The sequence below is a fragment of the Dromiciops gliroides genome, chromosome 3 (genome assembly GCF_019393635.1).
Source record: "Dromiciops gliroides isolate mDroGli1 chromosome 3, mDroGli1.pri, whole genome shotgun sequence".
In the NCBI taxonomy this organism is placed as follows: domain Eukaryota; kingdom Metazoa; phylum Chordata; class Mammalia; order Microbiotheria; family Microbiotheriidae; genus Dromiciops; species Dromiciops gliroides.
The window spans coordinates 610,002,602-610,028,054 of record NC_057863.1 but is presented as its reverse complement, the minus strand read 5'-3'; the positions used below and the strand labels follow the sequence as shown (position 1 = coordinate 610,028,054).

Genomic DNA, 25,453 nt, shown 5'->3' with positions numbered 1-25,453 from the left:
GAAGTGGGAAAAACACACACCAACTTATTAGGGACTCCCACCCTCTCCATGTTATAAATATCTCCAGAGCCTTGGCTAGGTGCCCGGATGTCTATTGTTTCTAACTGTACAGGGGACGTCTCTGAGCTGGGGAAAAGGGTTTTTCTTTTGTTTGCAGACTCTCTGATCAACTGGGTGACTTGATTTTTTCTGAAATATGTCTTGGGGCATTAGTGTCTCATGCTCAGGACTCAACTTTTTATGGGTGCCCTTAGAGATCACCTAGATCAAACTCTTAATTTTATAAAGGAGGGAGAAGGACCAGAGAAGAAATTTTCTCCAGGTCGCACAACTGGTTAGTAAGAGTAATGAAGCTAAGGCCCAGATTTGCTGACTACTTGTCTAGATTCTTCCTCCTATATAATGTTCTTGGAATAGAGTACCAGGCCCGGAGTCAGGAAGACCTGAGTTCAAATCCAGCCTCAGACCCTAACTACTAGCTATGCCATCCTGGGCTAGTCACTAGAGTTCTCAGCCTTAGTTTCCTCATCTATAAAATGAGGATAATAATAGCACCTACCCCAGAGGCTTGTTGAATGAGATTGCATATATAAAGTGCTGCCAACCTTACAGCTAGCCATTATTTTTAGTTGCAAGGTCCCTTCCCCATCAGGGCTCAAACAACACCCTTCTGATGCTAACATTCAGTGCTCTAGCGGTCTTTGTTAACTCGGAAACTTTCTGTTCCACGCCCTCAAATCCAAGCCCCTCAATTTACATAAGAAGAAATTGAGATCCCAGAGAGGGAAAGTGACTGGACAGACCAGAACAATGTCGGAGCCAGGAAGGGCTTTATAATACACAGCCCTAAGTGAAAGGGGACATTAGAACACAGAATGTTACCATTGGGAGGGACCTTAAAATACAGATCCCAAAATACGGAAGGTTGGGATAGAAAGGCCAAAGGACAGAGACAATAGGAACTTGGGCTCAAAGTCCATCTCTGACGATTAATGTCTTGCCCTTCAGAGGTAGGACACTGAGCTTCATTTTCCTCATCTGTGAAATGGGTATGCTAGGTTTGTGTGAAGATCAAATGGAATAATGTTTATAACCTGCTTTGTAAACCTTAGCCCAGTTTACAAATGTCAGCTGTTATTAATGTCAGAGCCAGAAGCAGCCTCAGAACAGACTCTCAGAGCTGGGAGGAGCCTTAGAACATAAAAAGTCAGACAATCTCATATATCCATGATGATGTATTTTCCTCTCTCTGTTCTGAATGGTACCATTGTCCTTATCCACTTGTCCTGCTTCATCCCCCTTCATACCTCCTTATCCTCCTCTAACCTCCCTGTTGACCTCCAGACACATCCCCAGCTGCCTACGGGACATATTGAACTGGATATCCCTTAGATGTCTAAACTCAACGTATCCAAAATTGAACTTGTTATCTTTCTCCCCAAGTCTTCCCCTCTTTCTGATTCCCCTATAACGGTTGAGGGCACCACTACCCTCCTCTCAGTCACCCAGGTTTGCCATCTAGGGTTTATCCTGGACTCCTCCCTCTCACCTTCCCCCCTCCCCCACATCCAAGCTGTTACCAAGGTCTGCTTACTTCGCCTTTGCAACATCTCTTGCATAAGCCCCCTTCTCTCCTCGGACATGGCCACAAATGCTCGTGCAGACCCTCATTACCTCACATGCCTTGATAATCGCAATAACCTTCTGGTGGGTCTGCCTGTCTCCAATGTCTCCCCACTCCAAACCATCCGCCGTTCAGCTGTCAAAATGATTTTCCTTAAGCGAAGGTCCCATCATGTCGCCCCTCTACTCAGTAAACTCCAGTAGCTCCATGTGACCGCCAGAATCAAATATAAAACCCCCTCTTTGGCTTTCAAAGCCACTTGGAGCCTTGTCTCCGCTTCCCTCCCCTCCCCCACCTCTCCAGTCCTCTCACACCTTCCTCCCCCCTACCTTCTACAATCCAATAACACTGGCCTCCTTGTTCCTCCAACGAGAGTCGCCATCTCCCCACTGGATACTTTCACTCCCTGTTCCCAGTGCCTGGAAATCTCTTCCCTCTTCCAGTTCTCCTGGCTTCTCTGACATCCTTCAAGGCCTAACCGAATGCCACTTTCCAGCCTTTCTCTATCCCTCTTGTTTCCGATGCCTTCCTCCTGTTGATTGCCCGCAGTGTGTTCTGTCAATGGCTTGTTTGTACAAAGCTGTTGCATGCTATGCCCCCGTCAGACCATGAGTTCTCTGAGAGACCACAGCCTCTCTGCACCCCCTCCCCACACCGGCATCGAGTAGCACAGAAGTGCCTGGCACATAGTAAGTCCTTAACTGGCTGAACCCTGTTATCAGTCTAACCTTTTTTTTTTTTTAATGTCAGTTCTCTGCTTTAAGATCTCCAACAGCTTTCTGTTGCCTCTGGAGTAAAGTTCAGATTGGTTTGCCTGACATGCAAAGCCCTTTAAAATCTAGCGTCACCCCCTACCTTTCCCGTCATCTCATATTACTCCTCTCCATACATTCTATACTCCAGTGAGAATTCGCCATGTGCCCACCCACTTACATTCCCTGTGCCTGGAATGTGCCCCCTCCCCCTTCTCCCCCTGTCTGTTAAATTCCTGCCCATCCCTTAGATTCTATTTCAAAGCCACCTCCACCAAGAAGTCTTCACTTGACCCACTGGGCAAGACCTACTTTCTCTGAGCCTTCCTCAACTATAAAATTTGGCAACGGGGGGGGGGGCAATAGGGGGTAAGTGACTTGCCCAGGGTCACACAGCTAGTAAGTGTCAAGTGTCTGAGGCCAGATTTGAACTCATGTCCTCCTGACTTCAGGGCCGGTGCTTTATCCACTGCACCACCTAGTTTCCCCCTTCCCCAGTTTTAAATCTATGATCTATGATCCCTGATCTACCCTCCACCCTGACTAAAGGACTTATCTCCTTTTACTTCACTAGCAGCTTTGTTGCGCAACCTTCCAAGGCATCTGTCACATAAGTTGTCTGTTTTTCCATGTTTGTGACTTGTTGGTATGTTTCAGGAGGTCAGGGATTGAGACTGACATAAAGACTGGTGTTATACAAATGTTTGTACACAGGAGGGGCTTGAACCATGTTGAAGTGTGTGATTATTATGACCAAGTTTGCTCCCAGAGGAGATGAAAAAGGGCACCTCCCTCCCTTCCCTGCGGTGATGGGGAACACCCCATAGATCTTCAGACTCAGTCAATGAATGTGTTGGTTAATTTTATAAACTTTTTTCTTTGTTACAAGGGAAGGCTTGCTAGGTAGGAGAGGTAAGAGAGATGTAGGTAATGTAAAGCCAACAGATATCAATTTTGGAAATATTAGAGAATTTTAGCAATTTTGTAATTTCTATTTTAGAAAGTTTTAGAAATCTTTTATCCATTCAGCAAGCCTTCAAAACTCCTTGGAGTCTTTACCTACTCAAAGAGCATAACAGAGGTGATGGGGCTACTTACTGTTTCACATGTCAAGTATTTATTAATGTGGAGTCTTAAGCATTTTATCTGAAATGGAGGTAATAACTGTTGTTATTGTTAGGTATCCAAAAGAGAAAATTTTAGAAATTTTATGGAAAAAAATTGTTAAGTGAGATTTAGCCCTGAAAAGGATATTCAAACATAAAAAACCATGAAATGTTAGGGCTGGAAAGAGCCTTCCTTTCCACCACCAGCAGCAGCTGATGACCAGCTGTCAACAACAGGCAGATCATTGCCCTCAATGCCATCATCCAAAGAAGTAACTCTTGTGGAGAAGGGGCCAGTCCGTCCCAACAGCTGCCAAATAGTCATCATGTCCAGGGAAGGCAAGCCAGCCTAGCTGAAGCCTCAGGGTGCTCTGAGAGAGAGATAGGAGGCAGCACGTGCCAGGCACGTCCAACCAACTTTGACCACCGTGTCCCCTCAGACCTGGTGGAGACAGTCGGAGACTTTGAGCCCAAGAGCCTCGGGAACCTCAATGCTTCCAGCCCAGTGCCCTCAGCCATCATCCTGGGAAACAGCCCAAATGAAGATGCAGCCTAGGAGGAGCTGCAGCCACAGCTACTGGAGACCCAAAAGAGAAGTCTTTGGCCCTCTCAAGTGATTCAGCATCAAAAACCGACGTGGTTTTATCAGTGGACATAATAGTAAAGACGGGGCCTCCCCATCTTGCAGCCCACGGATTGTGTATGTATGGGGTGTCCTCTGTTAGAATGTGAGCTCCTGGAAATCAAGGATTGTCTTATTTCTCTATTTGTATTCTCCAGCGCTCAGCACATGGAAAACACTTAATAAAGGTTTTCTCATGCATTCATTCAGCATGAAATGTTACGGCTGGAAGGGCTCTTAGGACACAGAATGTTGGAAGGAACCTTAGAACAGAATGATGTCAGATGGAAGAGGTCTTAGGACATAGACTGTTGAAGCCTGAAGGGACCTTAGGAAATGCAATCTTGGAACTGGGATAGAACTTAGCATATAGAAAGTTGGATCTGGGAGAGACTTCAGAATGTGGAATATTGGAGTTGGAAAGGCCCGGATGCAGTGTCTGACCTTGGTGTCTTCAAGGTCTGACCAAACTCTAAATGCTCCACAGCAGCTGCTTCAACCACATTCATGGCTATTGGAACACATTGTTCTGGTCCGCTCGTTCTGCTGGAAGAAGTCATCACATCCTTGAGGTAGACCTTCCTCTAACTCACCAATGGGTCAGAGGCCTGTCAGTTATCCTCAACTTGGTTTAGTCTGTTTATTGAGATGGTTTTACCAGGGTGTGGTCACTGCATATGCTGTAGCTTCTTGGAGCCACAGGTGAGACTTGGGTGACAAGTGGACACCAAAGGTGGGAGAGCATCCCTGAAAAGATTTCAGGACCCAGCCTGCATCCCTCTATGGCAGAAAAGAACCAAAGAGCAGACAGTCCCACTCAGAGGAGACAGGAAGAGGTACCATGCCGCATTCAATGATTTCCTATCAAGGCCTCCTGGAAAAGGAACCAGCCTTCTTCCCCTACCTGACCCTCAGTTTGTTCATCTATAAAATAGGAATGATTCTTTTCTCTTTCCTATCTGTCTGCCTCTACCACTCCAGAGGATCTGTGACCATCAATGAGGGAGCTCCCTTTAAGGATATAGGCTAGTACCCTGGACATGGGTGCCTGTTGTTCACAGCTCTTCTTCATCATCTTCTACACTGTTCCTACCATTGAACCAGAACATCCTTTTTTCTCCAGGTGTGGCTAGAGTAGAAGTTCTTAATCTGGGATGCACCAGGGATCTGTGAATTTGGGTGGGGAAAATTTTGTCTTTATCTTCATTAAAACAATAACAAATTTAGTTTTTCCTTTGATTATTTAAAAACACTGTTTTGAGATGGGTTCCCTAACACAAAAACATTTGAGAACTCCTGAGCTAGAGAGTTCGCTTCAGGAAGTAGGAAGGCCAAGATTCAAGTCCTACCTCTAATACACAATAGTTGGGTGACCCTGGACAATTCACCTACTCCTCAGTGCTCTGGGACATTCTCTAAGACTATACCTTGTAGGGAAGGAAACAAACTGTCTTGATAGAGAGAATTGCTTCATCCTGGAGATTCCTATATCAATTAAATCACAGGCCCAGTCTCTATCCCCTCTGTTTCTCTGACAACATCTTTTATGCCCCTTCTGCTGTGTAATTCCTCCTTCTAATGTGTCATGTCTCAATAATCCAGTTAAATTCAATAAACTTTTTTTGGAAAATTATAATTTATCTATTTTAAACATTCTTCTTTTTTTTTAATTTTGAATTCTAAATTCTTCCTTTCTCTCCTACCCATTGAGAAGGCAAGCAATATATCAATTATACATGTGAAATCGAGCAAATCATATTTTTATAATAACCATTCAACAAACTATTATTGAACAACTTCCAGGCTCAATGGACTGTTCTTGGGACTTGGAGGGAAGAGCTACCATGACTATAGAATAGAAATGAGATGTAGTCCCTACCTCCTTGACCTAAGAGCTTTGGAATTTGGCTCTAATATTCCTGGGAGTTTACATTTTGGCTTCTGTTTCAGGAGGTGATTGATAGATTCTTTCAGTTTCTATTTTACCTTCAGGTTCCAGGATAACAGGGCAGTTTTCCTTTATAATTTCTTGAAAGATGACATTTAGGCTCTTTTTTTCCCATCATGGCTTTCAGGTAGTCCAGTAATTCTTAAGTTATATTTTTTTAATCTATTTTCCAATTTGATTGTTTTTCCAATATTTTATATTTTCTTCTATTTTTCATTCTTTTGATTTTCTAATTGTTTCTTGGTGTCTCATGGAGTCATTAGCTTCCATTTCCAATTCTAATTTTTAAGGAATTATTTTCTTCAGGGAGCTTTTGGACCTCCTTTTCCATTTGGCCAATTCTGCTTTTTAAGGAGTTCTTTTCAGTGGATTTTTATGCCTTCTTACCAAGCTGTTGATTCTTTTTTCATGATTTGCTTTCATTATTCTCATTTCCCCCAATATTTTCTCTACCTTTCTTATCTGATTTTAAAAATCCTTCTTGAGCTCTGCCAGGAATTCTTTTTGGGCCTGTGACCAATTTACATTTTTTTCCTTGGGGCTTTGCATAGAACTGCTTTGATTTCACTGTCTTCTTCTGGATTTATGACTTGATCTTCTCTGTCACCAAAGTAACTATCTATGGTCAAGTTTGGATTCGGTTTTGTTGTTGTTTGCTCATTTCCCAGCCCATTTCTTAACTTTTAACTTTATGTTAAAGTTGGACTCTGCTTCTAGGATGGAGGAGGCATTGTTCCAACTTTCAGGGGCTTTATTATGCTGTTGTCAGAGCTACTTCTGGGGGTCTGTAAGTTTTCAGTTCTTCTAAGGTGGTACGAGGTAAAGAGATGTGTGATCACTGCTTTGCTGGCCTGTGCCCTGGTCAGTGAGTGACCACAAAAACTCTTTTCCACCTGGGATTAGGGTGCCTGCTCCTTTTAGTGCTCCTCCTCAGCTAGGACTGCAACCTGGAATGGGCAATGCAACAGAGTCCTGCTCCCCATGCCAGCAAAGGATCTCCTGTATTCTCCTTCTGGCCAGTTTTCTGACCCCTTTACTGTCTGTGGGCTGAGAGCCACTGATGCTGATTCAGTTGCCCTGAAGGCCAGCTGTTGTCTTGCCAGGGTGAGACCTGTGAGCTACTCTCATCCCAGTGAGAAAGACCTTTCTTGCTAACCTTCTAAATTGTCTTGGCTTGGAAAAATTGTTTCACCCCATCCTTTTGTTGGTTCTGGTGTTCCAGAATTTGATTTGAGGCCTTATTTTGAAGTTTTTTGGAAGGGAATTTGGGAGAGTTCAAGTGAATCCCTGCCTTTACTCCACCCTCTTGGATACACCACCTTAGTCTTCACCCTTAAGGGATTTGCCATGAAATAGTACCAGTTAGGCAGGTAGATGATGCATTGGATAGTGCACCAGGCCTGGAGTAAGAAATATCTGAGTATAAATTGAGCCTCAGATACTTACTAGCTGTGTGACCTAGGGCAACTCAACCCCAATTTGCCTCAATTCCTCATCTATAAAATGGGAATACACTGGAGAAGGAAATGGCAAACTCCAGTATCATTGCCAAGAAAACATAGAGTTGGATAACACCAAATGGACAACAGTACCAGTCGAAGTATTTGCAACACCCACATACTTTTGTAGCACCCCCCCAGGGCTACTCCTTCAACCTGTAAGTAAGTTTGGATTCTTGGATTCTATGGGTAACCCTGTGGGTCTGCACTACTAACACTATAACTCGCAGGCCCCTGCTGATATACTGATCATTATCAGCCAGAAAACAATAATTAACTCTTTTTTTTTTTTTTTTTTAGTGAGGCAATTGGGGTTAAGTGACTTGCCCAGGGTCACACAGCTAGTAAGTGTTAAATGTCTGAGGCTGGATTTGAACTCAGGTACTCCTGACTCCAGGGCCAGTGCTCTATCCACTGCGCCATCTAGCTGCCCTATAATTAACTCTTGGTAAAGGCATTTACTAAGATGACAAAGTAAAAACAGTGGTTAAAAAATCTTTCCTACAAACCTGGGGCACATGTACATATAATATCAATGGGAAGAGGGCTTAAAAGATAGTGAAGCACATTTGTGGCAAAGACAACCTATAACTTCTGGTATTGTGGGGCCTGGAAGTCCTTTTTCTCTTCATAGAGTCCCCACACAGCTCTTCCGGGGAGATCAATCTTTGTTTGCTTCGTGGGTTACTCAGCTGGTCCAACTCTCTTTTCTTCTGCCAGGGGCCTCTCTTCTGGAAGCTGTTTAATCATCCTTGGGTATCTGTGTCTGTATCCATATCTGTCTACAATGTATATTTCTGCTCCCCCACTAGATGTAGTGTGCCCTACTGGTCTAATAATTCCCCTTCAAAGCTACACGGTTGAGTTGGAAGGAAGAGAAGAGAGAACCTCCTTCCATCACCTTCCCCTCCCTGCGGGTGTCCTCCCCTGGCAGTTCCCAGTTTGAAATCTCTCTCACTCTGGAATTGCTGCCATCTGACTAGAGCTTAGCTATTTAAAGATCCCCCAGAGACATGGTTAATTTGTGTATCTAATCATAGTGTTCCCTTCTTGACACATCAGCTAAGTATTTGCGCCTCATAAAAAAAAGACAGCATATCACATCTTACTAACACATTAAAGCCTCGTCCTGTGGGACTGAATCCCATGGCTCTACCAAGTGAGGGGTATGTGGAGAGGTGATGGTAGAGGAAAGTCACATCCCTCCCACCCTAGGCTCCTTAGACATCAGTACTTCAAGTTTCTCCCTGTGCTTACAGTGTGGTGACAGTGACTAGAGTGCTGGATCTGGCGTGGAGTCAGGAATACCTGGCTCCATTTTCTTTTCTTCCTTTTCTTTTTCTTTTTTTTTTTTTTTTGTGGGGCAATGAGGGTTAAGTAACTTGCCCAAGGTCACACAGCTAGTAAGTGTCAAGTGTCTGAGACCATATTTGAACTCAGGTCCTCCTGAATCCAAGGCTGATGTTTTATCCACTGTGCCACCTAGCTGCCCCCCAGCTCCATTTTCTATCTCTGACTTACCTATAACATGGACTTGTTCTTTCCCCCTGACAGAACCCCTGGATGACACAAGACTACTTTGTTTTTGTCTTTGTATCACTAGGACCTAGTATAGTGCCTGCTACATAGGAGGTGCTTAATAAATGCTTTCCCATTGGTTGATTACTAGCTAGATGACCATGAAAAGTCAATTGTTGGGGCAGCTAGGTGGCGCAGTGGATAAAGCACTGGCCCTGGATTCAGGAGGACCTGAGTTCAAATCCGGCCTCAAACACTTGACACTTACTAGCTGTGTGACCCTGGGCAAGTCACTTAACCCTCATTGCCCTGCAAAAAAAAAAAAAAGTCAATTGTTGTTGCTCACTGGTCCTCATCTCCCTCATCTATAAAGTGGAAACAATAATACCTGTAGTATCTATGCCACAAAGTTGTTTTAAGGATCAAATGAAGGATTAGGAAGCCCTGAATTCAAATTCAGCCTCTGACTCTTACAAGCTCTATGATCCTGGGCAAGTCATTTAGCAGACTCTGTTAGCTTCAGTCTCTTCATCTATAAAATGGTAATAATTGCCCCTACCTACCCGGCTGATTGTGAGGATCAAATGAAACAATAGTTATAAAGTGTTTTCTAAACTCTAAAGTCCTATATAAATGCTAGTTGTTATTACTATCGTCGTTATTATTAATTATAGTTCTTCCCACCCACTACCCCTTTGTCCTAGTAGACGGTCTTCATAAATTGCTGTGATTGAAAAATTTTCAGTTCCTTGGTCATAAAGGTTCTTGTGACTAACTTCTTGCATCCTTGGATAAGAACCTACCAGAGTTTGTGCTTCATTCATTCATTCAATACAGAGTGGGCCAAAAGTCACAAAGGAGTCAGATGTTTCAATAACTTTTTGAAAATAATTTTTTCTTTATTTTTTGACATTTACAGGATTTGATTTTTCACACATAATGTAACTTCATTTCCTATATATACTGTATATGATGCTATAGTATTGTAAATTAAAAACAAAAAAATAAAGGAGTTATTAAATAATCGCGATGTTTGGCCCAGCCCGTACATGTGCTTTTGAAGCAAACACTCTATACATTCATTCAATAGATGTTTTATTAAATGTTTACTAGATGCAAGGCGCAAAATGGGCATGGTGCTTAGCATCAAGGATACAGGGACCAAAAAAACAAAACAAAACAAAAAAAGCCCTCAGTTCTATTAGGAGTGAAAAAATAGTAAACACACATAAGAAAATACACAATATATTCGAAGTGATTCCAGAGAGTGCTTGCAGTAGAGAAGATCAGGAAAGGCTTTGAGTGGGAGGTGACATGAACTAAGCCTGAGCATTGAAGGAAACTGGGGAGTCATGGGCTGAGAGGGGAGTGTGTTCAAGCTTGCAGGACAGTCTGTGTTTGAAGGCATTGGGCCAAGAGATAGGACTCAAGTATGAAGAACAGCGAGTATGCCAGCTTGGCTGGAATGTAGGGTGTGTGAAAGGGAAGCCAACCTAATAAAGCCCTCCCTGCCTCCTGCCATCCCCACCAGTTATCGTTCTAGATCTCTCCTCCCCTTCACGGCTCAGCTCCTTGAGGAAGTTGTCTCTACTTGGTCCTTCCCCTTCCTTTTCTCTCACTCTCTTCTAAACACACTCCATTCTGGCTCCCAACCTCATTGTTCAGTTGAAACTGCTCTCTCCTGAGTTATCAGGGGTTTCTTAATTGCCAAATCCAATGGCCTGTTCTTTTTTTTTTTTTTTTAGTGAGGCAATTGGGGTTAAGTGACTTGCCCGGGGTCACACAGCTAGTAAGTGTTAAGTGTCTGAGGCCAGATTTGAACTCAGGTTCTCCTGACTCCAGGGCTGGTGCTCTATCCACTGCACCACCTAGCTGCCCCAATGGCCTGTTCTTGATCCCGATCCTACTGACCTCTCTGCATCCTTCGATGCTGTTGATCTTCTCTTCCTGGATGCTCTTTCCTCTCTGGGTTGTCATGATACTGCTCTCTCCTGGCTCTCCTTTTTACCTGACTTATCCTCAGTCTTTTTTTTTTTTTTGGTGTCTTCATCACATACTCACCATGGTTTTTCCCAAAGCCTCTGCCGTAGGCCTTCTTTTCTTCCAATTTATACTGTCTCACTTGGTGATGTCATCAGCTCTCATAGGTTCCATCATCTCTAGTGTCTCTCTCCTGAGGTGCAGTCATGTAAGTCTAACTGCCCCTTGGACGAATTCAACATGTCCAAAACAGAACTTAGTACCTTTCTCCCCAAACCTTTCCAAGGAGCTCACAGCCTAATGGACCTAATTATTTACATGTTGTCTCCCAATAGGGTGTAAACTCTTTGAGGGAGAGTGACGTTTGTTTGCTTTTGCATCCCCAGTGCTTAGCACAATACCTGGCATATAGTAAGTGTTTAATAAATGCTTGTTGACTGACTGATTAATAAGGTCCCAATGGCATAGCCTCAGAAAACCAAGAGTCAGTACCACCTGATGATGCCTCTTAGTAAGAGAATGTCAGGGGAAGACTACTTCTAAATTTGAAAAAAAACATATAAATGTAACCATCATGCAGCATAATGAATGTATATAACAAAGGTACAAAGTAAGAACTCTCAGAGGCATGAAGAGGTAAAGCTCATTTCTGACTGGTAAGATCAAGGAAGGCTTCCTGGAGGTAGTGGCTTTTGGGCTGAGCTTTGAAAGATGGGTAGTGAAGGTGCAGAATAAATAGTATCCACTGTGTTGGCTAGGCTAGTTTTCCCTTAAGGAATATTAAAATTGTCCATGATACTTAAGTGACCCAGGGAACTAACTCTACTCCAGTTACTCCAGCAGTGGACCTAGATTCCTAATGGTCTAAGTACAAAAGCCAGTTTACAATGAAGTTAGGAGTACTCTCCTGTGGGCTTAGCCACAACACCAGCATGACCATTCCAGAGACAGGGAAGCAGCATCCCTGAACTGAATCAATGCTGCATCCTTGCTGAGTATTCTTTCCATGCTATGGCTAAGTAAACTGCTTTTTGTGCTCCGATAGATAGAGTCTTTTGGTGTCTTCCAATAACAAAGCTTAATAGAGCACCGGCCCTGGAGTCAGGAGGACCTGAGTTCAAATCCAACCTCAGACACTTAACACTTACTAGCTGTGTGACCCTGTGCACGTCACTTAACCCCAATTGCCTCACCCCCCCCACCCCCCCACCCCCCCCACCCCGCCAAAACAACAACAAACTAATAACAAAGCTCAAGTCCCAGACTGGTCTGAATCAGGGCTGGCCTGTAACAGAGGTTCTCTCATCAACTAAAGATGTCTCATCTCTTTTCTATCCTCTAGGTTCATCTAATGCTCTGCACATATCTAGTATAATACTTTAAGGGTTTGGATTCCATTACTGTGGGTATTCCTTCCTCTTTGTCAGATCTCACACTCTCCCCTTCCTTCTCACCTCCCCCCTTCCCCAACAACCATCCCTTGGATTATGGGAGAGGGGTGGGCTTCTTAAGGTGTGGCCCCTTTGGAAAGCCTGGTGAAGCCTGTGGATGCTGGTTCAGAATGAGGTTTTGAAATGCACAGAATAAAAATGCACAGGATTACAAAGAAAATCATTAATAATGAAATATAATTATGCAGAGAAAAAAAAAAGTCTACAGACCCAAGGGAGGTTAAGAACCTCTGCCTTAGGGGATGATCTCCAAAAGTTACTGGGGCTAAAAAATTCCTTCCCAGGACCCAACCTAATAATGAAGCTCTAGCTGAGTCAGGCCAGGCCTCAGGAGCTGGATCCGGGATCCTTCACCAGGTTCACAGCTTTCTAGCTCAGGAGGACTGACCAGTTTGCTCCTCTCTGCTGGTGTGGCTTTTGAGAACCAAGGTTTTAGCTCCAGACCACAATGAGACCTCCTTGAACGAAGACTTGGGGGTCGGACAGTTTCTGTAAGATTCTTCACTCTCCTTCTTGATCTGGGTTAGCTCAGGCATGAAAGCAAAACCTCCCTTGCCCACTACTAAATCCAGAGAGAGGGTGACCTATCCTGAAGATGGGGAGGAAGATGAAGGGGAAAATTTAACCTACAGAAAGGAGGGACAGGAAGGGGCAGGCTAGCTATAGCCTGTCACTTCCCAACTTTCTAGTTGTTTTTCTTAAATGTGGATAAAAGTTTTTGTTTTTTTTACATGAGAAGGCACCTCCCTCTCTTCTTTGTGGAAGTAGGGGACTATATATGTGTGTGTGCACGCATATGTGTGCATGTATGGGTGTGTGTATATGTATGTGTGCATGTATGTGTATGTATGGATATATGTGTATATAGACACCTATATAACACTATATACAATAGCAGGTATAATACTACTATAATATAATAAATATAACACTATATATAGTATCAGATATAATACTATATACCAGATAAAACACAAATGTAACATAATAGGTATAACACTATGTATAATTTCAAATATAGCATTACATATAATATCAGATTTTGTTAATGTGCTGGTTAGTTTTCCCAAACTGCTTCTGCTGTCCCATCTTTTTCTTCTTCTCTTTTTTTTCTTCTTTGTTTTAAGGGATGACTTTTTTGAAGGGGAGGAGGGAGTATACTAGGAAACAAAGGCAAAAAAGAAACAAAAGATAGAAATAATTTTTTTTTAAAAAGGAAGTTGGACTCAAGTAATTGGACTTGAGCGTAGGCTCAGAACAGATAGTGAAACATACCTCATGGCAGAGAGGTGGGTGAGTTGCTAGAGTCTTCCTTTGTCATGTTTTTGCTTAAGTTTTTTTTTTTTTGGTCTCAAGTGTAGGAGGAGTGGGTAGGAAATAAGTATGATGTTAGGACAAAAGGCATCAATAGAACATTAAAAAATAGGTTACAATAGGCCTATTTTTGTACTGTGATTGGACAGACCCTATTCTCTGTGTGACTTTAAGGAAGTCATTTCCCCTCTCTCTACAAGTTCCTTCATATATCTGCCTTGGGATGGTAGAGTAGGTAAGAGTACTAGACTTGACAATCTAGAACACCTGGGTTCAAGCCTTGCCTTTGACACCTACTAGCTGTTCCCTCCTGGGGCAGTGAATTAACTTCCCTGAACCAGTTTTTTCATCCAAAAAATGTGGGTGGTAACAGCCACTTACCTCACAGGGCTATAGTAGCAAATGAGATCATGGATGTCACCTTAAAGTGGGTAAGCTATCATCTCCTTTAAATGGAAATAATGACACTTGCCCTTCACTCCCAACACCAGTACAGATGAGACAAAGGATGTGAATTGCGATTTGTGAATTAGAGAATATTACTAAGGTTGAATGTGTCTATATATATAGATATATATGAATGATACATATACAACACGTTTATATGCATGTATGTATATACATGTTTATATGCATGTGTGTGTGTGTATATATATATATAGTATGTATATATATATATATATATATATATATACTATATATATATATATGAATGAGGCAGTTGGGGTGAAGTAACTTGCCCAGGGTCACTCAACTATTAAGTCTCTGAGATGGGATTTGAACTCAGGTCCTCCTGACTCCAGCCACCTAGCTGCTCCACGCTACTAAGAATATCAATTATTTTGCTTTGTACTCTTCCCCCCCCCCCCCCCGCAGACATACACACACGGTACACCACCCCCACCCCCATACTGTTGTATAATAACTGAAATTGGAGACAGATTTCTGTACAGAGTTTATTTACAGTTAGCCTAGAGGAGAAGCTGCCTGGGGTCTCCATTTCAAGGGCGGGTGGTACCTAGTACATTTGAAGAAAAAACCCAACATGACAGGTCCCAGTGACCTCATTCCATAGCTTGCTGGCTGTTTGGTCTTGGGCAAGCTACCTTCTCTGATCCCTGCAAGGGCTGTCGAAACAAGCTCACCCCCCTGAAGCCCCGTGGGGCCGAGGACTGGCCGGTACTCGTGCTCTTCAGCTGTGCGGGGTGTTGTGGGAGGGATGGGAATCTTTGGGGGAGGAGAGAACCGGGCAGCTCTCCCTGGGCGTGGCCAGGAAGGGTGGGTGAGGGAAAGGGGGCCTCCTTCTTCCTGCCACGGTGGGGGCCGTCAAAGTATCTTTTAGGGAAGCGTCACCTCTGCCTAAACCATTGCAGCCATGGGGAAGTGCAGTCAGGGGGGAAAGCTTGCAGGGTATCCTAAAGATCAAACCATCAGGAACCCCACCCATTGCCTGGTGGGAGTGGGCTATGGAGAGTCCCATCTCAGGCTGTGGCCCAGGGCAGTGTGCACGTTTCTCTGGAGAGAACACGGCCACTTTGGGATGCCAGAAGGGACGGCTTCCTCATTCGAGGAATCAATCCATGAGTCTGGCAAGGGGCATCCCCCCAAGCCAAACGGTGACAAAGAGTTACCCATAGTTTAGGAGGGCATGAGGACAAGGAGAGGGAAGGAGGACATCCAGCTGTCATGTCTGTCATACAGGCCCAGAGCAGCAGAGTGTAACAGAATGGAAGGCGTCAGGAGCGGGTGGGCACACATCCTGACCTGGCCACTAGGATCTAAGCCTCTTCTTCTCTAAACCTGTTTTCTTATCCATAAAATGGTTGTAGTGCTCACACTACCTGCCTCCCAAGATTGCTGAGGGTCAAACAGGAAGACACAAGTGAGAGGACGCTGTAACGCTAACAGGATTTATAAATGTGAGCTCATGGGATCATGGACCTCGATCCAGAAGGAAGATCAGAGATGAATTAACCCAACCCTCACATGTGACAGTTGATGATACTGAGGTCCACAGAGTTGAAGGGATTCACTCCAAGGTCACCCAGAAGCAGAGATGGGATTAGGGATGGTGCAGTGGACAGAACACTGGGGCTGAAGTCAGCAAGACCCGAGTTCAAATCCAGCCTCAGACACTGACTAGCTGTGTGACCCTGGGCAAGTCACTTCACCCTGGTGGCCTCAGTTTCTTCATCTATAAAAGGGCTGGAGAAGGAAATGGCAAAACGCTCCAGTGTCTTTGCCAAGAAAACCCCAAATGGGGTCATCAAGAGCTGGGTATGACTGAACAACAACCCCTGAATCCAAAGCTTGTGTTCTTTCTATTGCACTATGTCAAACCTATTATTAGATCAAACGATATACTGGTTGCTAGGCAAAGGAAGTGATGGGACAGGTAGGGATGTCACTTTTGTCAGCCTGGTGTTTTTTGTGGAGAAAAACTGGAGAAGAATTAATCATTGAGGAAGGCCTCAGGTGGCCTTGTCTTTGCCCGTTCAATCCCCAGAGGCAGGATGGTGCAGGGGAAAGACCCCCCCCCCCATGTGGGTGTCTGGGACGCCAGCGTCTAGAAGTATTTCTGACACTGGCTGTCTGGGCCACCTCCAGGTGGCAGGGTGATTCCTCCTCCCCGGGGCCTCAGTCTTCCCATCTATAAAATGGGAAGGATGGGCCAGATGGGCTCCTTTCTAGCTCTAAATGCCTCTCCTTTCTGACAGCCTTGGTTCTAATGTCTCTGGTAGTTTTGGCATTCTATGTGAACCCTTAAGTAAGTCCGTATTTCTACTTTACTACAGGATCCGGGGAGGCCCGAGCATCAGTCAGAGCTCCTCCAGTTTGGACGTTCCCACTAAAAATACCCTCTAACCCACCAGGAAGAGCTTTGGGGCCAGAGGCCAAGGCTGGCTTTGTGTTCTGGGGGAGGTCCTCTGTTCAGCCTGTACCACCCCAAACTCCCCTCCTATGCAAGCATGTCTCCCTTTGCCACAGGCAGGTGGGCCAAATGGCTTCTTCTTCACGTTTCCTCGATGCATCCACCACAGGCCCGGCCGGCATCCACTCAGCAGAACTGAAAAAATGAAAAGACCAATGGGGTTTGTGATGCTCTCCTAATACCAGTCCAGATGTTCTGTCCTCACAGTCCCAAGCTCAGATCCGGCAACTGGAAGGGTGACTCGGCTACCTACCCCATGGTAACAGTGGGGCTCCCTCTGCCCTGAGCCCTGGGGTCTCACAAGGGACTCTTCTAAGGCGAAAGGCTCTGAGACAAGAAGTACACCCTCCCTCCCAGGACCCTCTGTGGCTCTGCAAGGAGGGGAGGTAGCCTTGTAGGTGAAAGGTGCCAGTGGCACCCAGTGGAGAGCTGTGCTTGGAATCAGGAAGACCCAGGTGCAAAGCCTGCTGGGCCGCCCCGGCTGTGTGGCCCAGCTAACAAGGGGGACCAGGATCCCTTGAGACCCTCCCTCAGGGGGTCAGTGGGAGGCTTAGAGGAGATGGCAATGTAAAGCACTTCGTCCAGAGAAAAAGAGAGAGGAAGAAGGGTAAAGTGGAGAAGGCCTGGACTCGGGGCTTGGGGACCAGCTTCAAAATCCAGCTCTGCTGTTCACTCTCTGAGCTCCCAGGACCTCATCTGGAAGGGGGCGGGGACCCCATAAGAAGCTAAGCAGCCCAGTGTGCCGCACCCTGGCTCCAGCAAGGCCTGGAGGGGGACGGGAGCAAAAGAAGCACAGACCTTCCAGCGGTTGCCACACTCATTACACAAGACAAAAGTGGTCATCGGCTCATCAGCGCTCCGCGTCTGCACCTGAGAAAGCAGAATCCTGGAGTCACTCCCCTGCTCTAGAACCTACCGTGCTGTCTGCTTTCTGCTGGACTCCTCAGCCCGGCATTTAAGGCCCCCTCCCCCACACAGACTTCTCCCACCTCTCCAGCCTCTTCTCTTGAACACCATGGCCCCAGCACTCCAGGGAGGCCAGGCCCTTGACCCTCTTAGTCCTCTGCCTTACTCACAGTTGGAATTTATCAAATGTTTGCCGAGTTCAATGGAAAGAAAGAATGCTCTTTTTCCTAACTACAGGGCGTTTACTGCTGCTTTTGCCTTCACTTGGAATGCCCTCTCTTTTCCCTTTCACCAGTCCTGGGATCCCTTTAATGCAGATCTGGGTTCGAGCCCTGACTCTGCAACTTACTTGCTGTGTGGCCTCAGGCAAATCACTTAACCTCTATGAGGCTCAGTTTCCTTGTCTGTAAAATGGGGATAATACCTGCAATACCTGTCACAGAGTTCTTGTGAAGGAAGTTAATGAAATGTTGGGGCAGCTAGGTGGCGCAGTGGATAGAGCACCGGCCCTGGATTCAGGAGGACCTGAGTTCAAATCCGGCCTCAGACACTTAACACTTACTAGCTGTGTGACCCTGGGCAAGTCACTTAACCCCAACTGCCTCACCAAAAAGAAAGAAAGAAATGTAAAGTGTTACAGGATCATGATCTTTGATGTAAGCCTAGAACAACTTCTTCCAAGAAGCTTTCCTCAATCAGGACCCTCTGATCTGCCTCTTATGTGCTAAGGCCCTCCCAGCTGTGACATGCTGTGTTCTAAAGGCCCTTCTATCCCTGTCATTCTCTGTTCTAAGGTATCTTCCAGTGATGACATTCCATGTTCTAAATACCCTCCTACCTCTGACACTTCATGACTGTAATTGACTATAATTGACCTTTGTGCCTTGTTTCCATCTCCCCTGGTCCCAGGCTGCAGGAAAGTCAATAGCATCAGTTCAGTATGTAGAGGTTCTGCCTTCACTATGAAAAGTAGTGAGACCAAATCCCAGCAGTGCCAGGACAACCTCTCCTTCCTTTATAGCTGTCCCTTGGCTACTTAGAGACTATGGCTAACACCTCTATCCTCTCCTTTCGTCCCCTGCCCTGCCTCCCCCACCCCCATCCTCCCTCAATTATCGCCCCTCCTGAGCACGGCCATGCTCACCTGGTTGTAGGTACAATTCTTCTTTTTGCACTTATTGCATTGGAAGAGGTCAGTCGTGGTGCCCCCGGTCTTGGCCATCTGGTGCTCTCGGATGGCCTCCAGGGTCATGGCATTCCTCAGCTCCTTCAGCTCATCACTGGCCATCTCCTGCAATGAACCACCCAACATTCTAAGATGGCTGGCGCCATCCCCCCCCACATGTCCCTAGAGGGGCACCCTTAGGGCATGGCTTGGGCTGGGAGGAAGACGCTCCCTGAGATGGGGCCACCACTGCAGGGAGAAGGGTCGGTAGAGTGTCATGGCAGCCTGCTTCTGCCACTTAGAGGCTGCGTGACGGTGGCTGGCCAGGCCATCCACAGTAGGTGCTCCTGTTACGCTCACTTCTACCTGCTCTGGTGCCCAGCTGTTAGTCTCAGGTTCTCTGAGTGACCTCTCCATGCCAGGTGCCACCTCCCCTCTGCAGCCAACCCTCCCCGATGACACATGGGCAGGAGCAAATTTCATAGAAGGAAGCCATAGGGAGTCCCACAAACTCTAACAGGAGGATGAATCAATGGGACTGGCACCAGTGGGAGGATAAGATGTTCTGCTCAGTCTAGATGGTCACCGGTTTCACTTAAATTCTGGTACTTTTATATATGGGAACAGCTAGGTGGCACCATAGTGCTGAGAGCGCTATGCCTGGAGTCAGGCCAACTCACCTTCCTGAGTTCAAAGCTGGCCTCGGACACTTACTAGCTGTGTGACTGTGGGCAAGTCACTTCACCCTGCTTGCCTCAGTTTCCTCATCTGTAAAATGAGCTGGAGAAGGAAATGGCAAACCCCTCCAGTATCTTTGCCAAGAAAACCTCAATAGGGTCATGGAGAGTTGAACAGAGCTGAACAACAAACTTTTATATACGTCCTTCAATAATTTCCATAATTATATTCTATAATTATAATCAGCAACTGGCCTGTGTCATGTCATCTCTTCACTCTGGCCGGTGTTGCTGGGGCCCCAGTTATGGGGTCTCTGTCTCCTAGACTTTACTAACAGGGACAGACATCAGGATCCTTTGAACCCAATATTTTGAGGAGCCAGGGGCTACAATTTAAGAAGCTGACCTCAGTTTCTCTGCTTCCCACAGGGAGTCTGCCCGACACCTCCCCAGGAGCCAAGACTCTGGCTTCAGAAATAGCTCTGCCTCGGAGTTCCTCACCTCGGCCGTCATCCTGGCAATGAGGCTGGTGGAGATGGCCCCGCAAAGCACGTTCCGCCTCAAGTTGGGGTTCCTGGGGTCCTTGAGGTTACTGATTCGGCTGCGTACCCTATTCCGGTATTTCATGTCTGTGCCCTTCAGTTCTTGATATATATGTGAAATAGTCAAGGGTCTCTCCAAAGAGGAAGTGGCGAGGAAGCCTCTCTTCCCTCCCACAACCACAGCCCCACCGTAAATAAAAAATAACACTGGGTTTGAAATCCACTGGGTCGTGGCCCTGGCTCTACTGTGTGACCTGAGTCTGGCCCCCTCACATCTATCTCTAGGCTTGCTTCTTCATATGTAAAATGAGAAAGCTGGATTAGACCAGCAGTTTTCCACCTTTTTGTGACCTGCACCCCTCTGTCCATCTGATAGAACCTATGGACTTTTTCAGAAGAATATTTTTCACTGGGTAAAATAAAATACATAGGATTACAAAGAAAACTAAGGTTAGTGAAAATAAAGATGTAAGTCCATAAAATATAAAATATGAATATATAAGTAAAATATAATATATATATACAAATATAAAATAAAAAATAAAGATGTAAGTCCATGAAAATAAAGTTCTAAGTTCACAAATCCCTTGAAATCTATATACCAACCCCTGGGGGATCCATGGAACCCTGAACTAGGTGATGGCTAATATTTCTTTCGAGTTTAAGTCCTATGATGGCCACTGGGAATAGGTTCAGTCTTGGGATCTTAGTTCTGCTGGGAGAGATTTTCACTCTCCTCAGCTCTTGATTTGATCTGTGGCCCTCATGGACCTGCCCCAACCCCCTCAATGTAAAAGGGATAACTGTACTCTTTTTTTTAATAATAACAATAGGGGGCAGCTAGATGGCGCAGTGGTTAAAGCGCTGGCCCTGGAGTCAGGAGTACCTGAGTTCAAATCCAGCCTCAGACACTTGACACTTACTAGCTGTGTGACCCTGGGCAAGTCACTTAACCCCCAATGCCCCACCCCCACCCGCAAAATAATAATAATAACAATAACAATAGTTGGCCTTTATGTATCACGTTAAGCATTTTACAAACATTATCTCATCTGATTCTCCCAACAACCCTGAGGGGTAGGTGCTACCAATATTGCCTTTTTATAGATGGGGAAACTGAGGCAAATAGGGGTTTTGTTTTGTTTTGTTTTAGAGAGGCAGCCTGGGGCACCAGGCTTGGAATGAGGAGATTTGGGTTCAGGTTTCATTTTTGTCGCTTGGGATGTTGTGCCTGGGACCATGTCACTTGCCCTCCCATCTGCTCTCCATGGCAGTCTAGTGATGTGGAAAGAACACGCAGATCACTGATTTAGGGCTGGAAGCGACTTTTGAGGTCATCTGGTCCAGTCTCCTCCATCTTATTAATGCGGTCCAGAGTGGCAGAAACAGGATTCAAAACCAGGTTCTTTGCCTCCCAATTCAGCATATGGCCCATCAAACCGCTCTGCCTCAGAGGACTGCAAGATCATAGGCTGAAAGCTAGAGGGGACCTTAGAAATCCTTGAGTCCAACCCCCTCATTTTACAGTTGAGGAAACTAAACCTGACTTACCCAGGGTATACAGGACCTAGGTTCAAATCTCCACTTTCCCCTGGCTACTTTGTACAAGTAACTTCCTTTCTCCTAGTCTCAGTTTCCTCATCTGTAAAAGGAGGGATTCAGACTAAATCAATGGTGTCCAATTCAAATAGAAATGGAAGGTCACTAAACGGTACATAGGGATACCTGCTGACTTAGAAAACCACATGTTAACATTATCTGTGTTCCGTTGTATTTTTATTCACTTTGTTAAATACTTCCCAATTACATTTTTTTTTTACAGTGAGGCAATGGGGGTTAAGTGACTTGCCCAGGGTCACACAGCTAGTAAGTGTTAAGTGTCTGAGGCCGGATTTGAACTCAGATACTCCTGACTCCGGGGCCGGTGCTCTATCCACTGCACCACCTAGCTGCCCCAAGAATTACATTTTAAGCTGATTCTGGCCACACTGGGCCACCTGTTTGACACCTCCAGACTAGATGGCCTCAAAGATTCCTTTGAGCTCTAAAAAAATCCATGATCCTAATTATGCCTGCTCAGTTTCCTTCCTAGGAAGCTGGGAGGCAAGAAAAGCAGTCTTGATTATGTTTTTATGGAAGGAAAGGGCCAAGAATCTCACAGCACAAACAGGGGCAGATTGTGAGTTGGAGACAGAAATGAGAACATTTGGAGCTGAAAATAAAATAAAATAAAATTGAAAGTTAAAAAAATCTATTGGGGCAGCTAGGTGGCGCAGTGGATAAAGCACTAGCCCTGGATTCAGGAGGACCTGAGTTCAAATCCGACCTCAGACACTTGACACTCACTAGCTGTGTGACCCTGGGCAAGTCACTTAACCCTCATTGCCCCCACAAAATAAATAAATCAAATCTATCTACAAACCCTTTTGGGGGTTTGTGGACCTCAGGGTCCACTCTTGTGATCCAGGTTAGAAACAAGACAGCCTAAACTTCTTGGGCAGTTAGGAGATAAAGCACCCAACCTGTAGTCAGGAAGACCCAAGTTCAAATTCAGCCTCAGACACTCACTAGCTACGTAACCTTGGACAAGTCACTTCACCCTGTTTGCCTCAGTTTCCTCATCTGAAAAATGAGCTGGAAAAGGAAATGGCAAAACCTCTCCAGCATCTCTGCCAAGAAAACCCCAAAAGGGGTCACGGAGAGTTGGACACAACTGAACAACACAAACTCTTGTCACCTGAACAATGATCAACATGGCTTTCATCATCTCACCAGGCACCTCTGGACAGATACCACAAGATGGGAGAAGGAGGAGGGCTGGGTGGCTGGGGGTGGGGGGAATGGGAAACCAAGATAATGAATGAAAATGAATAAGGAATCCTTCCAGCTATTGTCTGAAGCCCAGCTGTGGTAGAAGGCCAAGAGAAGGAAGCAAGGGAACTGTTGAGCCCCCTGGGACTGCAGATGAAGTTTGTGATAACACAGGGATGGGAGGCATTGTGTTAGTAGGAAATGGGTTTGAATAGTGGGTCACATTCGAAATAATTAAATGGAGAAAAACAATGAACATGAATTAGCCCAGGAAGGGCCTGGAGCCAGGCTCAGCCCTCTGAGACTTCTCAGAGGCCAAGCTGTCTTATGCACCCCCTTCTTACCATCCCTTTTATCCCTTCCTCCTGGGACTTAGGCCCTCTTCCTTTCTTCTCTCCCCCTTTCCAAATTTCAGAGTAGGTTCTGACATCAGTCATCTGTGCCTTCCCTGGTGCACATTTAATTTCCTATGTTCCTCACCCCAGGAATATTCTAATCCTTATTTCTGATTGTGGAATGAACATGGGATGTTCAAGCCAGACGAAATCATAGACCAGAGAATGTTAGAACACAGAATGTCAGAACTGGGAGGGCCCTTAGAACCCAGAATATCAGAGCTGGGAGGGCCCTTAGAACCCAGAATGTCAGAATCAAAGGGACCTTTGAGATCACATAATCCAATTCCCTTATTTTACAGATGAGGAAACTGACAAGAGGGACATGAGAGGGCCAGTGACTGGTCCAGGGGTCACAAGACCATAGCTCCCCTGCTAGAAGAGAGATTTAGTCCAACCTTCTGATTTTATAGAGTAGAAGAACAAGGCCCTGCAAGACAAGTGACTTGCCCACAGTCACAGGGGCAGGAAGGGGCAGACCTGGGATTAGAACTCTATCCTGTGTTCTTTCCATCTGCATAGGCTGCATCAGGGTGGGGCAGGTAAAGGTAGGAGGCCTTTTCTTAGACTGGGACCCTTCCCATGTGCCACACACAGTGGCCTTGTCTGGCACGTCCCATTTCCAGAAGTGATTGCAGGTCATCTTTCAGTAGGGACAGGGTCAAGTGGGAGATGCCAAAAAGTCTGATCTTGGTCATGCAGGAAGGGAGGGGGAAGTGCTGAGAGGGCCCCACGGAGAGTGGGGGAATGGGTGGGAGAGGGTCAGGAAATCCTTCCCTTTACTGACAACTCTGATGCAGTAAGGCATGTGGGGCCCATTCAAGACATCTTGACATCCTCATGTCATTGATTCTTGATTCCACGGAGGGGAAGGAAGTGTTTGAGTAGAGGACCCTGTTCCCAGGGAGCCAGTGAGAAGAGAGGGGGGGCTGTGGGGACCTGGGTCCCCTGCCAGGCCTCTGGCTCCGAGTGACCCAGATCCAGGACTGAAACTCCCATGAGATCCAGCACTTTGTCACAGGGAGATGACACTTGTGGAGGCAGTGTGGTACAACGTGGCCCATGGAAAGACGGTGCCTTGGTGTACGTGTGTGATTCTGGACAAGTCACAGCTCCCATGTGCCTCAGTTTCCTCATTTGTAAAATGAGGGGTTTGGGCCAGATCACCTCTGAGGTCCTTTCCTGCCCTAGATCTATGATAATAAATGACAATGACAGTTAATATATCATCGCTACATAATAATTATTATGTTCCAGGCCCTGTGCTAAATGCTTTACAATTATGATGTCATTTGATCCTCACAACAACCTGGGAGGTAGGTGCTATCATAATCCTCATGAAGAAACTGAGGTAGATAGAGGTGAAGTGACTTGTCCAGGGTCACCCAGCTAGTAGGTGTCTGAGGCCACATCTGAACTCAGGTCTTCCTAATTCCAGGCCCAGCACTCTAATCACTGCACCACCTCCCTATGATCCTATGGGGTGTATGGGGAGAGGGAGGCACCCTTCCACCCCAGGGTGAATGCCTCTCCTGTTCTAGTCCATGTAGCCACTTGGTAGTACTATCCCTATGTCACCACCCCCAGTGGGGGGGCTCCTCTCCACGGCCTCCATAAAGGTGAAGGCTGGACCACCCTATAATTGTGTGCTGTCAGCTCGTTAGCCTCCATATTGCTCAAAGCATCCCTCAGCTGCTCAGAACAGGTGGGCAGAAGAGGTCTTTCCTGGGCCTACCAGGCCAGTCAGACAAGCCCCCAGGACAGCCCACAAAAGGATATGATCTTCGATTTCTGAGGCCATCTTATCACAGTTGACTCCATATTCTTTGTAATCACCTAAAAAAAAGAGACACAAAACTCATGTTTTACCCTCTGTTGGCAAAGATGCCCACTGTAAACTGGACAGCTAGTGTGCCAGCGGGAGGGGCAGCAATTAAGAAGAGTGTTCCAGCCACTGCTCCTTCCTTTACCCTCCTCCCCTACCCCTTGCAGAAGTCAAGAATTAGGGGGAATTTTCCTCCTTGACCCCAGGGAAATGCTGGCTTCTTTTCTCTTTTTCTGGCCTCAATCCTTGAAGAATCATACAGAATCCAAAACTCTGAAGGGACCTCCAGAGGTCATAGCTAGACTAACACAAGCCTGGCAAGCAGTCACTCAGCCTTCTCTTGAAGACCTTCAGTGACAGGGAACTCAATACCTTTCAAAGCAGCC

General features: G+C 45.8%; 1 protein-coding gene across 2 annotated transcripts in view; it reads right to left on the bottom strand.

Annotated features, from left to right (window-relative positions):
- Positions 1-15,984: 15,984 nt before the first annotated feature.
- The window catches only part of TCEA3 (transcription elongation factor A3), a 29,649-nt gene continuing 20,180 nt past the window's right edge, over positions 15,985-25,453 (bottom strand). For both annotated transcript variants that reach the window (XM_043992217.1, XM_043992218.1), the window contains 5 exons: positions 25,022-25,078; positions 19,996-20,150; positions 18,797-18,943; positions 17,545-17,616; positions 15,985-16,881 (listed from right to left, as the gene is read on the bottom strand). In XM_043992217.1, coding sequence (XP_043848152.1) covers positions 16,873-16,881; positions 17,545-17,616; positions 18,797-18,943; positions 19,996-20,150; positions 25,022-25,078 — 440 coding nt within the window. In that variant the 3' untranslated portion in view covers positions 15,985-16,872. The remainder of the gene's footprint in view (positions 16,882-17,544; positions 17,617-18,796; positions 18,944-19,995; positions 20,151-25,021; positions 25,079-25,453) is intronic.